General features: G+C 38.6%; 1 protein-coding gene across 1 annotated transcript in view; it reads left to right on the top strand.

Moving 5' to 3' along the window:
• The window catches only part of LOC126355981 (ABC transporter G family member 20), a 382869-nt gene that overhangs the window by 347694 nt on the left and 16633 nt on the right, over nucleotides 1–18542 (top strand). The window contains exons 9-12 of the mRNA XM_050006596.1: nucleotides 2850–2998; nucleotides 8413–8623; nucleotides 12374–12551; nucleotides 12680–12795. Coding sequence (XP_049862553.1) covers nucleotides 2850–2998; nucleotides 8413–8623; nucleotides 12374–12551; nucleotides 12680–12795 — 654 coding nt within the window. The remainder of the gene's footprint in view (nucleotides 1–2849; nucleotides 2999–8412; nucleotides 8624–12373; nucleotides 12552–12679; nucleotides 12796–18542) is intronic.

Genomic DNA, 18542 nt, shown 5'->3' with positions numbered 1-18542 from the left:
GGGAGGAAAAATTCTATTCAGCTGTTGCAACACCTCATTGAGAGGAACCATAGTAAATAGCGATGCCACATCGAAACTGACTAACATGTCCTCCGGCTGGACCACTATGCCGCTTAATTTACTGATGAAATGTGCAGAATTCTTGATATAGGAGTCCGATCGTCCCACATGCGGCCGTAATAGCGTTGTCAAAAACTTGGCAATAGAATAGGTGGGCGAACCAATGGCACTCACTATAGGTCTCAGAGGAACAAGTTGTTTATGAACCTTCGGCAAGCCATAGAGTCTTGGTGGCAGCACAACTGAATTGAACAGACTTTTCTGAACATTCTGTTCGATAGAGGACTTCTTAATTAACCGCGTAACCGTTCTAAGAACTTTATCAGTCGGGTCTTTACTCAGCTTCTTGTAAGTCTGCGGATCTAGTAAGTCATTAATCTTGCTGTGATAGTCAGTAACATTCAAAACCACCGTCGCATTTCCCTTGTCAGCGGGGACAATGATAATACTATCGTCCTCATTTAGGCGTTTTATTGCATTCCTCTCACCCACGGTTAAATTACTTTTTGGAGGCTTTGCGCGAGCTAATACTCTCACAGTTTCTATGCGGATTTCTTCGGCTGTAATCGCGTCCACACTACGAATGCCTGCTTCCACACTGGTGATTATCTCCTCAGTGGGCACAACTCGCGGACTAATGGCAAAATTTCCACCCTTGGCAAGCACAGATCTCTCATCGTCAGATAACAAGTGTTCGGATAAATTGATAACAGTATGGGAAGCGTCTAACTGGCAGATCGTCTGATTAGGATGCAAATTATCAAATTTCTTCCTCTGTCTACTAGACGTTGTCAACATGTGGTTCCTAATCACGCCATGCAACAGTCTGTCAATTCTATCCCAGTCACCACTACACAATTTATTACTGATAGTAATATGGAGAGACATTAACTTACAGTTTGTGCTTGCCAAGTCCCGGCGGGTCTGTTGAATCCGCTCTCGTAGTAAAGCGTCTTCCATCCGTTTGAAACTACGCTGCGCCTTGGCCGAGCTGCATAGTCGCTTAATCCTCAAAAACTTTGGAATAACACCAGCCGCTCTGCAACGAGACAGAAATGTGAGTGAACACAAAAGCTGCACTCTCTTCTTCTGGAGATTTTCCATGCGTCGCACATTCCTTGACATCTCCTCCCCGTAGAGGCGTCTAATTGTAAAATGTAAACTTTCACGGCCGGAACTGTCATGATTAATAAAATTCTTTTCCGGGCTATTATGCCGTGGTCTGATGGATTTCGCATTGTAAACCAACGTTTCGTTCCCATCTGCAGAGGACATCTTCAAGGGGGTTCGTGGCTTCTGCGCCTATGCGCGGGAGCACGCGAAAACAAAAATTTGCTGCAGTCAGTAGTGAGACAGTGTGTGTTTTGGAGGTTAACAGGAGCCACAAACCCCCTTGAAGATGTCCTCCGCAGATGGGGACGAAACGTTGGTTTACAATGCGAAATCCATCAGACCATGGCATAATAGCCCGGAGAAGAATTTTATTAATCGTAACCTTCTATGTCTCCCCTTCCCCATACCATGCCTCCTCATTACCTCTACCACCCATCCATGTAGACTGCTATTCATGCCAGACACAGTCGAAGTCAGACACCAGTTCCCGGAGACAGTGGCCATGTTTGTGTGAGTCCTGCTTGAGTCAGTGTCCGTGTCTTTTCTGTATTGGAAAAGGACTTTGTTTGAAAGCTTAATATTTTAACAGTATTTTTCATTATACCTGTCTGTGACTGTGGTGAGTAGCAATATATCCTTTTCATATTGCTGTTATTCCATCTTGCACTTTCTGTTGATAGAATAATAACAATAACAATAACAATAATGATGATGAGGATGATGGTGGTGGTGATGGTGGTAATTCCTGATCATTCATTCCTTATTTCAAATTACTCAATTTAGTATAATTTAGACCCTAAACATTAGGGATACTCTGTAGTTTTCTACCATTTGAGACAGCATTACTAATCCTGCAAACAGATTCATTCATATAGGTTTGTGTTACAGAACAACTGAGTTAAAAGAGCACACCCTATGAAAGACACTTTAACCATGTCACACACAATTAGAGGAAAAGTCTTTTGTAAAAGGAATTAAAACACATTTACTACATTAAGAATTGTTACTGTGGCAACATGTGCGAATATTTCTTCACATTTTGATAATTGGTACTAGGGTGTGGAGTGCATATCTCTAGAAATGTTTCCAGAGAAGGTTGGGATTTCTTTTGTTCTAAGTCCTTACATGAAACTCCCTAGTCTGAAATCATCTGCTCCTACATCAAGACTCCCCCTGTGCTGTAAGTAAGGAACAAGTGCTGACAAAGGCCAGGTAAAATGCTACCTCCATTGGCCCACAGTTTACCAAAGGCAAAGGTTAAGGGTTCTGTCACTATGTTATCCAGTAGCCACCCTCAGCACTCCAGTAATTTTCTCACCAAATTACACCCTTTTAACCATAAAAAAATGTGTAAAGTATTTGTTGAAATAAATTTCTTGGTCAACTATACATTTGAGAACCCTATACTAGGTTTGTATTAAAGCTTGTGGTCCCTTGGTTTGAACTTTATAATGTTAAATTAATGGGATGCAGAAGTCCACTGACATATTAGATAGATAAACTTTCATGTCCTGCAAAGAGCAATGGTGGTATAATCTTTATAAAAAAATTGTTCGTATTATATTTTATGGTTTATTTCATTTTGATGCTTTAGAGTAATGTTAATCTTGAATGCGAATGTTTTAAATGTCAGGTGAATGATGAGTGCTCATGCCAAAAATTATTTTTATTTTCAGATGAATGGTGGCACCAAATCCATGGGAAGTACTACAGCAGTTGACTGTGATGATTGTGGTGATTGTTCTAATTGTGGAAACCTGACAACGAAAGGCAAGATGAGAGCTCTTTTACAAAAGAATTTCTTACGGATGTGGCGAAATGTTGGGTATGTCTCACATTACTCATTACTTCCTTTCTCTCTCTCTCTCTGCCTTCCCCTTCTGTGTGTGCATACATTCCCTAAATGTTTAGCATCAGCAGTAGTAGTAGTTTTACTCATCTGTGGATCACTTTTACAAGGATACTGAACATATCACAACATTAAAGTTTAAGAACAAAAAGCATAATTAATATAACATAATTACAGCTCTAGTTTAACAATGATGGGATATGTAGTCAGTTGTGGCCTCATAATAGGAACAATTCTGGACTTTGCCTGCAACAATTTAGGGAAATGATAGAGAAAATTAGGATGGCTAGATGGGAATTACAGCCCTCGTCTACCCAAATGATACATTTTATTTACAATGCATACAGTTTGAGGAGAAGTAATCAGTGTCATTTTTGCTGGCTATTTTAGTTAATACCAACAGGATTCCCTTAGTTTTCATATTTTTTCTACTTCAGGTTTTTAATTTACAGGTTCAGTCTAACATTATTGGTTTATGAAGAAAAAAATCTTTCTTTTTTAAGATTTTGTAGCTTTATTTCCCAACACATTGGACACACTGGATTAATCTTATGGAGCTGCAGTTTAATTTTGTTAAATTAAAGAGTTGGAACTCATTTCATATTGTTGTTGTTGTTGTTGTGGTCTTCAGTCCAGAGACTGGTTTGATGCAGCTCTCCGTGCTGCTCTATCCTGTGCAAGCTTCTTCATCTCCCAGTACGTACTGCAACCTACATCCTTCTGAATCTGCTTAGTGTATTCATCTCTTGGCCTTCCTCTATGATTTTTATCCTCCTCGCTGCTCTCCAGAACTAAATTGATGGCCTCATATTGATAATACCAGAAAAATATAGTGTGCATAATGAAATATGCTCACATTTGAGGTATCCAGATACTCTATCGTCAAAGTAATTGAACTGAAACTACCAATATTGTTCGACATACAATTTGCCTTCTATACGTCCTGTCAAATTAATTGTTGAGCGAAACACATTCTCTTGCAAAAACAGTTAAATGAAAAGAGGTAATGTTAGAATTGTACACTCTCTTGGATAAATTCCTGTGGATGCCCATCTAATGTACAATACATTTTGTTTGTACATTCTAACACTACAATTATTTCATAATACAAGGTGTACAACTTTGCTTCCACAATTTTTCCCCACATTCGAGGCTTTAATGAAACCAATTGGTTACACATGTATCATTAACTACTGTGTCAAAAAAATTGTTAATCTTTTGAAGCGATCACGAATTGATCCAATTTGCAACTTCTTCATGAGATTAGAAGTGTTGGTCAACCAGGCTATGCGCCATTGAGCTAAACAGGTGATAGTCAGAGGGAGCAATGTCTGGAGAATATGGTGGGTGGGGTAGGACTTCCTATTTTAATGTTTCTGTTTTGACCTCTTTTGCAACTTGGGGCCGAGTGTTGTCGTGCTGCAAAGTCATTTTATCGTGCCTATCGCTGTATTGTGGCTGTTTGTCTTTTAATGCTGTGCTCAAATGCATTAACTGCATTCGATAACAAGCACCTATGATTGTGTCACTTGGTTTTAACACCTCATAGTATATGACACTGATCTGGTCCCACCAAATGCAAAGCATGATCTTGGAGCCACAAATATTTGATTTGGCCACGGATGTGGAAGCATGGCTAGGATATCCCCATGATTTTTTCCATTTAGGGTTATCATAATGAACCCATTTTTCATCCCTGGTCACAATGTGATGCAGAAATCCCTTCCATTTTTGCCTCTGAAGCAACTGTTCACAAACACTCAAACCCCATTCAATGTCTCTTGGTTTCAGCTCATACGGGACCCAAGTTCCTTGTTTCTGAATCATGCCCACAGCCTTGAGACATTTTGAAATGGCTTGCTGTGTCACTCCCGCTAATCATGCCAATTCTTCTTGAGTTTGACACGAGTCTGCACTCAGCAATGTCTCCAATTCTGCATCTTTGAAAACATTCTCTCTTCCACCACTGTGCTCATCTACGACATTAAAATCACCATTCTTGGAGTGTTGAAACCACTCATGATATGTTCTTTCACTAATAGCATCCTTACCATATGTACTTGTGAGCATTTGATGAGACTCAGCCACTGTTTTCTTCATATTGAAACAAAACAGTAACACCTCCTGCAAATGACAAGAATTAGGCTCGTAAATTGACATTTTCGATAAAGAACAACTTTATGATGCAGACACATATCGACTAATGTTTGAATGAGGTTATGTTTACTGAGGTCCAAGCTACCTGCCTGATGTCTGCAATTTGTTTCTTTCGACTGCTACTTACTATTGTCACCACCTATCGGCAAACGGGGAAACAAAGTTGTGCACCTTATACAAAAAGATTGTGGAACACTGTTCATTAATTTCACAACATTTATGACTGTATAGACACATTTCTAAATGTGAAAAGCTAGTGATACATTTTTCATCCATTTTTCAATTCAGTCCCTGCACAAAATACACACACAGTCAACTGATGCCTGGACCATAATGATGATATCTGGTTTCTGCTTTGTGTACCACAATTTCCAATACAATATTAGTCAGCATTTTCTTATTTATTAAGCTTCTCTCCAGCTTAGGTTTAGACTCACACGCAATCGCCATCTCCAGCATCCAGGGGTGGAATTGACAGCCGTGTGTGCATGCGGTGTGCTTGCTTGTGTGTGTGAATAGTGTGTGTCTCTCTTTTACTGATGAAGACTATGGATGAAAGCTTTATGTAAGTGTTTTTAATTGTGATTGTCTGAAGCTTGATGTTTCTTCTTTGTTATAAGTAGCAATGTGTCTTTTTCTACATTGTTGATATTATAATTATTACCTGGATTTTCCATTGTTTGATATTTCCTATCTCTTACTTTCTCCCAGTAATTTTTCTAAAAACTAGATACTCATTTCTGGGTTCTTCACAAATGGTTGCTAACTTTCTTTTCAGGTTGAAATTGTATGTACCTTTTTATTTGATAATGTGACTGGACAGTTCCACATGAGTACAAGGGGACATCATAACTATTGCTTATATTTTTTAAAAGTGTATTAAATCATTTCAATACAGTAAAAAGTTTCTGCCTGTTGTTATCAATTAATGTTTATGAATACAGTGAATTTTATTTAAGTGTATAGGCTTCGGTAGCTCTTACAAACCTGATTGAAGTCTCTTTGTGGAAAATTAAATACAGATTACAAAACAAAAGCCAAAACTTGCAGTGAGAATGATGGAGGGGGATGCTGCGAGTAGGCTCAAAATAAAGTTTTGTTTTGTAAATCTTATTTATTTATTTATGCATTTATTTTACCTGGCAAGATTAGGGCCTTCAGGCCCTCTCTTACACCTAACCAGGCATACTCAGATTGAACGAGTTACAGTTTCTACAGAACATTAAGGACATATAACTTATTATGCAGTATTGATGTTAAAGAAAAAAATAGAGATTATAACAGTAGTACAATGATAACTATAACAATAAAAAATAATTATAACAATCAAGAATAATAATGATAATGATAATAATAATAATAATAATAATAATAGTAATAGTAATGACTATGTACATGAAAGTAAACATACTTTTCTTTTGTGAATGTCAGTCCTATTGTTAGTTGGGAATTTTCTTGTTATGTTCTTGCAGCTTGTGAGTTATTCTCATTGAGCAGAGACATAAGACGATAGAATGGGGTAAAAGAGATATATAAGAGGTAGACAGCTTCATTTTGCAGTAAATGGCCCAGTAAACAAAATAATTATATTCAAATTGTACACTCCTGGAAATGGAAAAAAGAACACATTGACACCGGTGTGTCAGACCCACCATACTTGCTCCGGACACTGCGAGAGGGCTGTACAAGCAATGATCACACGCACGGCACAGCGGACACACCAGGAACCGCGGTGTTGGCCGTCGAATGGCGCTAGCTGCGCAGCATTTGTCCACCGCCGCCGTCAGTGTCAGCCACTTTGCCGTGGCATACGGAGCTCCATCGCAGTCTTTAACACTGGTAGCATGCCGCGACAGCGTGGACGTGAACCGTATGTGCAGTTGACGGACTTTGAGCGAGGGCGTATAGTGGGCATGCGGGAGGCCGGGTGGACGTACCGCCGAATTGCTCAACACGTGGGGCGTGAGGTCTCCACAGTACACCGATGTTGTCGCCAGTGGTCGGCGGAAGGTGCACGTGCCCGTCGACCTGGGACCGGACCGTAGCGACGCACGGATGCACGCCAAGACCGTAGGATCCTACGCAGTGCCGTAGGGGACCGCACCGCCACTTCCCAGCAAATTAGGGACACTGTTGCTCCTGGGGTATCGGCGAGGACCATTCGCAACCGTCTCCATGAAGCTGGGCTACGGTCCCGCACACCGTTAGGCCGTCTTCCGCTCACGCCCCAACATCGTGCAGCCCGCCTCCAGTGGCGTCGCGACAGGCGTGAATGGAGGGACGAATGGAGACGTGTCGTCTTCAGCGATGAGAGTCGCTTCTGCCTTGGTGTCAATGATGGTCGTATGCGTGTTTGGCGCCGTGCAGGTGAGCGCCACAATCAGGACTGCATATGACCGAGGCACACAGGGCCAACACCCGGCATCATGGTGTGGGGAGCGATCTCTTACACTGGCCGTACACCTCTGGTGATCGTCGAGGGGACACTGAATAGTGCACGGTACATCCAAACCGTCATCGAACCCATCGTTCTACCATTCCTAGACCGGCAAGGGAACTTGCTGTTCCAACAGGACAATGCACGTCCGCATGTATCCCGTGCCACCCAACGTGCTCTAGAAGGTGTAAGTCCACTACCCTGACCAGCAAGATCTCCGGATCTGTCCCCCATTGAGCATGTTTGGGACTGGATGAAGCGTCGTCTCACGCGGTCTGCACGTCCAGCACGAGCGCTGGTCCAACTGAGGCGCCAGGTGGAAATGGCATGGCAAGCCGTTCCACAGGACTACATCCAGCATCTCTACGATCGTCTCCATGGGAGAATAGCAGCCTGCATTGCTGTGAAAGGTGGATATACACTGTACTAGTGCCGACATTGTGCATGTTCTGTTGCCTGTTTCTATGTGCCTGTGGTTCTGTCAGTGTGATCATGTGATGTATCTGACCCCAGGAATGTGTCAATAAAGTTTCCCCTTCCTGGGACAATGAATTCACGGTGTTCTTATTTCAATTTCCAGGAGTGTATTTTATTGATTTCTGTTTATTTTTCTGTACATGCCCCAGTACACAAAATAATTTTATCCACATTGTATTTCATTGATTTCTGTTATACTAATTTAAAAGCAACTGAATTATATGGTATACTTTAAAATAAGAAAGTAATGGAGTCATTAGTTTAAAATAAGCTAGGTGCAATTATTGTTTTATAATGACACCAATAATTTGTTTTTCAGGGTAATGCTGTTCATTTTTGCACTGCCGGTGATGCAAGTTATTCTCTTCTGTCTTGCCATTGGTAGAGATCCTGTTGGTCTCCATTTGGCCATTGTAAACCATGAGATGAATTTTTCAAATGTTGAAGACTGTCCTGTTGATGGAAACTGCAGTGTTTCCAACCTAGGTTGTCGTTATCTCAAGCATTTAAAATCAGACACTATAATAAAGGTAAATGATAATCTTTCATAGATATGTGAGCAAGACATGAGCATACATCTTCTAATAACATACTGATAAATGTGAGATCATATTCCTTTCTAGAAGTTAAGGATAATCAAAGAACAATAGCATATTTCTTAGAAAGAATATCAGAAGGGTTGCAGAACAAGATAAGGCTTAGCCACAAGAAATTCAGTATACTACTACAGTGTCCAAAATGTATAATTAAGTATTTTGTTATTTAAAGATGGTGTTAAGTGTACAAGTGAGTAATAATAATGTGACTAAAAGTTATAATTATGTTGTAAAAAACAGTGTTTGCAGTGATTGTATATGTGAAATGAAGAGGAAAATGGAGAATTAAAAAGTCTTCAGCTAGTTGTTAATATTCTGAGGTAATGCATCACTTATCTTAAAAATAAAAGAAATAGACATTTCAAGGAATATCTAAAGCTGTTTACCAGGTCTAAATGTGATACAAAAAAATACAAATGATCCAGAATGCATGTGCACAATTGGTTACAGCACGACAGTAAAAAATAAAGGCCAAAAGTGTGTAAACAGTTCCCAGTTCCCAGTGAGAATAATGCCCCAAAGTGTGTAAATGATTCAAATATACTTCACAGTAAAAACAACAACCAAAACTATCCAAACAATTCAAACACTCTTGCTATTTCTCTAGAAATTCAAAAAAATTATTAGCAAAGTGCCATACTCTCAACAAACTTAAATGAATAAATCTAATCTCACATATACAAACAGATTTAGTGTGTTAACAGAAGCAGCAGCAAGTTCATGAACATTGAAAGCAAACACTCCAACCAATGTGAAAGTCAAAACAAAGTGGAAAGTAGAAAAAGTAATGTTATTACCAATTGTAAACAGCAGGAAAATATGCAGTGTGTGTCTTTTTAGTGGACAACTACGGCAAAAAGCTAGCTAGTATTTTACAAGTCATGAATATGGACTTTTGTGCAACTGGCATTGTGAAAAACCCAGTCTGAGGATGAAAAACATTGTTGATGATGTCTCAGAACATACTTCTGGATATTAATGGAATTCCTCTGGCTACAGAAATGATATTAAACACATCCAATATGATATGCTCCTGCTATCCAGAACTGCATCAACACAACACTTGATTTTTCAACAATGTGAATGCGACTGTACTGACTGCTATGGTTCCTCCAAACAAATGGTCAGAGAGAATCATTTTGCAGATTGAATTTTGATTCATATATGAAGAGAGCATTCATTCATAGACCAGTTTTGATGATGCAAATTCTACAATATAGGGACTTGTCTTTTCAGTAGCGTGCAAATATTTTAGTGTGTGTAGCATAGAAAATAACTGCTTCAGGCCTCTGGAGAACTGTTAGGGAGCAGCAACCTATGAAGTAGATTTCTGCTCCATTGGCTAGTGTCTTATAGGCACTGAATTATTGTCATGCAGTTGAGGTTAGATGTTGATCCCATAGTGAAGTGATTACTTATGGTGGAACAAGTACTTACCCAAAACAAACAATTCCTGTGTCTCAGAATCACTCCAAAAGTCTTGAAATGATACCTTGTGGTACATTCTAAGCTACAGAGGATGCAGTGTGTCCCTAACCTGCTTTGATGTATCCAAGCAGTCTATCTTGCAAAGCACTGACCAAATGGCTTCTTTATACCACTATAAATGTTGTAAAGACACTATTGCACACAAGAAAAGTGCAAATGCTACTGATATGTTATGAATCCAAGAACTGGATTTCCAAACTCTCTCTCTCTCTCTCTCTCTCTCTCTCTCTCTCTCTCTCTCGCTGTGTGTGTGTGTGTGGGTATGTGTGTGTGTGTGTGTGTGTGTGTGTGTGTGTGTGTGTGTGTGTGTGTGTGTGTCCTTACCAAGTGAGTTGGGGCAGTAGTCAGCACACTGGACTTGCATTCAAGAGAGTGTTGGTTGAAGGGCACAACTGCTTTCCATCCTTGTAATCTGAGGTTGTGCTTCATCTGTCTCCTTCCTTTATCCTAATCATATACTTCTTCAAAGTTGTTAGTTCTCCTTTCCTACATAAATAGCTCACTTTTTATTTATGAGGAAATCTCAATAGTCATTCAGTGATTGTTCACTTTTTTCTTTCCATTTTTCACTTTTCCTGTGTAGTGTAAGAGCAGTATTGATGTAGAATATGCTCAGAATATTCTTCTCTGTGATATATTAATTCCACTCTGTTGTTCCTAAAACTGTATGTAAACTGCTTGTGTAAAAAGAAAAAAATCTGTTGATAAAACTTTAAAGTTGACAAAGAGGAGCTTCAAGTCACACTACTCCTTACAGAAATATGTAAAAAAGATAATAACACTTCTGCCTTCCAAGTCACTGCTCTTTTTTCTGCAAGGAAACATGACCTGGTTGGGAGGTTGGACAGAGGGTTGTGAACAGGTTTTTAAGTTAAATTGTAAGAAAAACTAATTTTTAAGCCATTTACCAGATGGAAAAGGGTTTCTGACAAATTACGTAAAAAACTACTATCTGTATGTTATTTTATTAGTGTGACTTCCTTCAGTTGTAGCTTATTAATTTTATAATAAAACATTTAATGAAGAGAGTAGCTTCCCACATGTTTACATTTAGAGCTTGTTCTCAGACTCTGCTACAAACTGAAATATTTTTCAAGATCAGATTAGTTATGCATGGCATTTTCTTTGGATTCCACCATTTCTACACCTAACATCAGCTTCAAACTTGTGAGGTCAACAGTAGTGGTCTAATATGTTGTTCTGAAGTGAAGACACTCCTTCACTTTGTGCTTGATGCTGAAACTTCCATCACAATAACACACTGCAGTTCAACTGTCAATAAAATTTTAGTCTCATTATAATTCCATCAAGATATTCCAATGTTCATTAGGTAGTGGTTAGCATTGTAAATTACTGAATAGGAGTTATTGGATATGAGTTTAAGATATAAACTTTGGCATTCTGCAACCTGTGAATAGTAACTGCAACAGCCAGCTGAGCCTCAGAAAATCAACACAGAGACTGTGAGAATAAAGAAAGACAAATACTGATATGCAAGACATTCAACTAGCTTTCTAGTTGAAAGGCTTTTGCCAGCTTGTGGGTAATGTGGCCTGTACACACATGTGTGTTCTTTTTTTGGTAAGGGAGAGGGGGGGGGGGGGGGGGGGTTGTGTTGTGAGAGAAGGTTGGGGTGTCAATGGGATACTGAATGTCTTCCTTCATTTACACACAGCTGTATTTTGTAGGCTATCAGATTTGAAAAATACTAGGTTAAATCACATGATTGCTGTCATTTGAAAATCACATGTTTCAATCAGGTCTGTCACTGTATTAGTTATTTTGGAATAAGGTATTTATTTTAAAATTCACATGGTTCACTGTGCATCACCTTTGTGATCTGCACTTCCGTATGACAAATTCCCATGAGTCACTTTTTATTTCTCCCTTGACCTGTTCGATCCTCAAGAAGATGAACACTTCCCAATTGCACGTGAGAAAATTATGCTATTAATATTAAATATTTGACACTGCCAATGATACCTGCATAAATCCAACTATTCTAACTATAATGAAAGCTGTTATTTTGTTACAACCCTTCTTATATAAAATTTTAGCCATATCTGAATCATCAAACTTTTAAAACAAGTACAAAAAGTGAGTTTTTTTAAACTTATAACTAATGTATAATAATAAAATAAGCTGAGTAATTATGACATGATAAAACACAGTCTAATAGTTTCATTCATTTCACAGGATTATTATCCTGATCCGCAAAGTGCTGTTAATGCAGTGAAAAATGGAGACGCATGGGGTGCTCTTTATTTCACTGAGAATTTCACTGATGCTCTTGTTGCAAGGATGGGCTTAGGCCGTCTTGCAGATGAGGAGACACTAGATCAGAGTGAAATACATGTATGGCTTGACATGTCCAGTAAGTACAAAATACAGCACAACCTGTGTGTGTGTGTGTGTGTGTGTGTGTGTGTGTGATTTACTCAACATTATTCTCATATAAATGAAAGACTTACCACTGTTGTAATATATTTTTGGCAATTCCAGATCAGCAGATTGGACTGATGCTAAACAGAGACTTACAGTTTGCTTACAGAGACTTTGCCAAAGATCTGTTGACAGCTTGTGGAGAAAATCCTAAACTAGCTGATGTTCCCATTCAGGTAACATATATCCTAAATAAATTCAGTTTCTTTTTCAAACTTATATTGCATAAAAGTGAAGTTTATTTTATGCTTCAGATATGTTTCACTCAAAAAAAAAAAAAAAAAAAAAAAAAAGACATGACTAGGATTGGTCTAGTAAAATTAATTTTTATTATGCTCATTTACAAGCTAATCATTGACTTGTACATTTATATTTGAAATGTAACTCCTAGTGGCTTAGGCAATGTAAAGTGCCTTTCTGCAATATGCTGTTGAACAAAAACAAGCAAAACAACAGTCTTATTGATCTGTTTGAATCAAAAAATTGTCAGGAAAAGCATTGTAAATTTTGTTGTTACAAGAAGCAACATTTGAATGATTCATTCATTTGTTCACTCATCAAGTTGTGTAAATCCCATGACAAAGCAGAGCCTTCCGGAATAAGTTACATTTTAACAGGCAGAAGCAGCCATTGTAGTTTACACCTGTAATGAATACTGACAACTAACATAACCAAAACCAATGTAGACACAGTGTTAACTAGGGAATTTCTTTTAGATTACTTTTTTTAATGTATTGGAAATAAGGAACCCCAACTCAGAAAGTGATGGAGAAGGAAAGTGGAATGTGTGTATTTGCACTTTACTCTGGATTACTCTCAGGTAAATGAAACACTTACAGCTGTTATAATATATTTTTCGCAATTCCATATCAGCAGATAGCCTCACAATAATAAATAAACTTGTGTCTGTCTGGCTTCCTATGATAGTACCCAGTAAGAACCTCTGTCTAGAATTACAGGCGAAGATTAGCTAACAGTCTTAAAGGTGAAAGAGAAATTGGAGTTCCAATGGGCAGAGGCTGTGGAAGAGCCATCAAAAACTATCAGGCTGCTGGTTACCTAAGGTAACAGCTCCCCTTGCCATGAGCAGGCAGCCTGAATTCAACTTTTGGTGCTACCAGTCTCAGCCATTAACTAGCAATCACAAACCATCCCAACAAATATTCCTCATTAGCTCATGGGATGGAGCACACAGTCTAATCAATTACTCAAGTAAGTCAGTCTGATATTGATGAAGACAACACAAGCAAGCCTTAAGATTCTGAAGATCCAGCTGAGAAGCATGTGTTGGAATCATAAACGATTAAGGTTAAAAGGATTTTTAGAATGGGAACCAGATGCATACACAATAACCAAGATAGTAAACTTGAACAGAAAAGACACAAGATGATAGAGTGCAGCGTTGGGATACTAGCCTTGCAAATACAAGTTACAGAGAAGAAGATACAATGAGGTTGGAAGGCTACATAGTGCTGAAGGAAAACTAGTAAAACAAAATGGGGAAACAAAGACACACAATTATATGCTATGATATATGAGGACAGCATAATTAAAGTGAAGTCTGAGTCAAAAAGGCTATCACCACCCACTTTCCAAGCAGGGAACAAATAGTATAGAATACTAACAGACATGCACTAACTAATGACAAGAACAGGAAAGATTCCATAACTGGGAGTGAATTTTTTAGAGAGACTAGGTGATGGACTGAGAAGCATACCACATAGACAAGTGAGGACACTTGCCAATGATTATAATGCACAGGTGGCAAGAGAGTAACAACATATGGGAATAACAGGGGAGTGCCAAGCAAATTTAACAAGAAATGAAAATGGAGAAAGGTTGAGTGAACTATGATGAGAGCAGAAAATGAGAGCAGTGATGACACAAATAAGAAGCAAACTCAGTAATGGAAAGGCATGGGAAAGCCCATTCATCTGTACTGAGGAATCCCGTATTGACTGTATAGCAATCAGACAGATAAACACTAAACGCATCATAAACATTATGATCAAGAAGAATAAGCAAATAGATTTTGATTATTATCTCAAAGAAGTCAATTGACATTGGATTCCAAACAGTATTAGGCAACTGCAGCTGTACAGAACAACCAGAAACACCAATATGTTTCCTTTAATTTACACCTATGGTCACAATCTTTCCTATTTAACAGATTACCAGTTTCAGTCTTTAATGACCATCATCAGACCTGTCTCATAAAAACAAAGTCCTAATGCACTGCAGCCATAGTGGCATAGTCAACTGTTAAAGGCGGAATCAGCACCAGCATCGTCAAATACTGCCTCCATCCTTGCTACCTTCCTTGTTTTCCTTTCCCTGTTGCTTCATAACCTGGGTTGTGAGTAACTAAATCCACTTTCCCTTCTTCCCTTTCTTTCCCCTCTCTCCTCCCTGATGAAGGAACATTTATTCCGAAAGCTAGGAACTTAAATTTTCGGTTGTTTTTTTGTGTTTCTATCGGCTGTACTGAGCTGAGGTAAGTACTGGCCAGCCCCACTATCTCTTTGTTAGTAAATACTGTATTTAACAGTTGACTATGCCACTATGGTTGCAGTGCATTAGGACTTTGTTTTTATGAGACAGATCTGATGATGGTCATTAAAGACCGAAACCGGTAATATGTTAAACAGGAAAGATTGTGACCATAGACGTAAATTAAAGGAAACTTATTACATATACAGGTCACTGTGTTTTTGCAGCTTGTGAAACAGGAACACCAAGAAGCACAGAGTCAAATTAAGATGTAATCAGGACAAATGTAGAAGGGAATTGAAATTACTATGAAAGGGAAACATGAAGGGGTAAGCAGGCTAAAGTGTAGAAAAACAAGGAAAAGAAAAAGAAACACTGATATCAGAACAAGGACCATGATGAAACAGTAGAGTACTGCAGGAAAGTCTAAAGAGGCTGGAGCAACACGAATAGCCTGGAATATTGAATTTTATACTTACAATGAACAAGAAAGTGGCCACAATAACAAAATGAACAAGATAACAGGATGAAGCAAGAACTGGATGATGCTTGGGGAAATCTTAGGAAAAACAACTGTAGAAGCTTTTTGGGAATTGCAAAAGATTCTTGCTGAATATGTGGGCAGAGAGCTGTTTATGAGACAATAAAGGGGATCTGACCAATAGTGAAAAGGAGAACTGCAGAATACTTGCAAAGTACTTTTGTGGTCTGCTGATTTGTGAACAACCTGAAGGCAAACTGGAATAGGATTTAACATAGAACAAAAACAGTCACAACTTCCAAGTAAGATGAGGTTGCACAGGCTATAAGTGACTTCTAGAATAATAACAGAAATGGACACAATTGGTTAATAACTGATGTGAGGAGGCAAAATGGTGGTAGACAACACATTCAACATTACCTACCTTATTTGGAGGACAAAGAAGTTACCAGAAGGATGAAATAATGCAATCATAGTGCCAATACATAAGACAGACAGAGGGGAGAGATGCAAGCTGTAAACACGCCACACATGATTCTCATGAGGGAAGCAGGATATGAAACAAACAGGCCAAAGTGTCTCCCTGAAAGCATGTGTGACATGTGGAAGTAACAATCATTTACAAAATTTTATGCAGTTGAAACTGAAATTCTGTTGCCACAAATTACAAAACATTAACATCTCCCAAAAACCTTGCCAATGATTATAATGCACAGGTGGCAAGAGAGTAACAACATATGGGAATAACAGGGGAGTGCCAAGCAAATTTAACAAGAAATGAAAATGGAGAAAGGTTGAGTGAACTATGATGAGAGCAGAAAATGAGAGCAGTGATGACACAAATAAGAAGCAAACTCAGTAATGGAAAGGCATGGGAAAGCCCATTCATCTGTACTGAGGAATCCCGTATTGACTGTATAGCAATCAGACAGATAAACACTAAACGCATCATAAACATTATGATCAAGAAGAATAAGCAAATAGATTTTGATTATTATCTCAAAGAAGTCAATTGACATTGGATTCCAAACAGTATTAGGCAACTGCAGCTGTACAGAACAACCAGAAACACCAATATGTTTCCTTTAATTTACACCTATGGTCACAATCTTTCCTATTTAACAGATTACCAGTTTCAGTCTTTAATGACCATCATCAGACCTGTCTCATAAAAACAAAGTCCTAATGCACTGCAGCCATAGTGGCATAGTCAACTGTTAAAGGCGGAATCAGCACCAGCATCGTCAAATACTGCCTCCATCCTTGCTACCTTCCTTGTTTTCCTTTCCCTGTTGCTTCATAACCTGGGTTGTGAGTAACTAAATCCACTTTCCCTTCTTCCCTTTCTTTCCCCTCTCTCCTCCCTGATGAAGGAACATTTATTCCGAAAGCTAGGAACTTAAATTTTCGGTTGTTTTTTTGTGTTTCTATCGGCTGTACTGAGCTGAGGTAAGTACTGGCCAGCCCCACTATCTCTTTGTTAGTAAATACTGTATTTAACAGTTGACTATGCCACTATGGTTGCAGTGCATTAGGACTTTGTTTTTATGAGACAGATCTGATGATGGTCATTAAAGACCGAAACCGGTAATATGTTAAACAGGAAAGATTGTGACCATAGACGTAAATTAAAGGAAACTTATTACATATACAGGTCACTGTGTTTTTGCAGCTTGTGAAACAGGAACACCAAGAAGCACAGAGTCAAATTAAGATGTAATCAGGACAAATGTAGAAGGGAATTGAAATTACTATGAAAGGGAAACATGAAGGGGTAAGCAGGCTAAAGTGTAGAAAAACAAGGAAAAGAAAAAGAAACACTGATATCAGAACAAGGACCATGATGAAACAGTAGAGTACTGCAGGAAAGTCTAAAGAGGCTGGAGCAACACGAATAGCCTGGAATATTGAATTTTATACTTACAATGAACAAGAAAGTGGCCACAATAACAAAATGAACAAGATAACAGGATGAAGCAAGAACTGGATGATGCTTGGGGAAATCTTAGGAAAAACAACTGTAGAAGCTTTTTGGGAATTGCAAAAGATTCTTGCTGAATATGTGGGCAGAGAGCTGTTTATGAGACAATAAAGGGGATCTGACCAATAGTGAAAAGGAGAACTGCAGAATACTTGCAAAGTACTTTTGTGGTCTGCTGATTTGTGAACAACCTGAAGGCAAACTGGAATAGGATTTAACATAGAACAAAAACAGTCACAACTTCCAAGTAAGATGAGGTTGCACAGGCTATAAGTGACTTCTAGAATAATAACAGAAATGGACACAATTGGTTAATAACTGATGTGAGGAGGCAAAATGGTGGTAGACAACACATTCAACATTACCTACCTTATTTGGAGGACAAAGAAGTTACCAGAAGGATGAAATAATGCAATCATAGTGCCAATACATAAGACAGACAGAGGGGAGAGATGCAAGCTGTAAACACGCCACACATGATTCTCATGAGGGAAGCAGGATATGAAACAAACAGGCCAAAGTGTCTCCCTGAAAGCATGTGTGACATGTGGAAGTAACAATCATTTACAAAATTTTATGCAGTTGAAACTGAAATTCTGTTGCCACAAATTACAAAACATTAACATCTCCCAAAAACCTGCCAAATTATATTTCTCTAACAACCTGTTTAAGTTAAAAACATTTCCTGACAGTTCAGGAAATGCATCTTAAAACCACCAAAAGCTATTAAAGTAAGAATTTGTATAATTTTCAATTGTTATTTTTAACCAGCTTCCATCTTAAATCATTATCTGATCAACAAATATTATCAACATGTGAGAATGGCATATTTACATCAAAAGTAGAGGCAAAACACAGGAGTCCACTGTCTCAAGCATCATGGTTTCAAAATATTGCTCAGGTTCTTGAACAACTTATGGTGTCCATTGTATAGCATAAAAGTGGCTTGATGGAGCACTGATAGGACATGT

Source organism: Schistocerca gregaria, chromosome 3 (assembly GCF_023897955.1).
Source record: "Schistocerca gregaria isolate iqSchGreg1 chromosome 3, iqSchGreg1.2, whole genome shotgun sequence".
NCBI lineage: Eukaryota > Metazoa > Arthropoda > Insecta > Orthoptera > Acrididae > Schistocerca > Schistocerca gregaria.
This window is presented reverse-complemented; position numbering and strand designations above follow the sequence as displayed.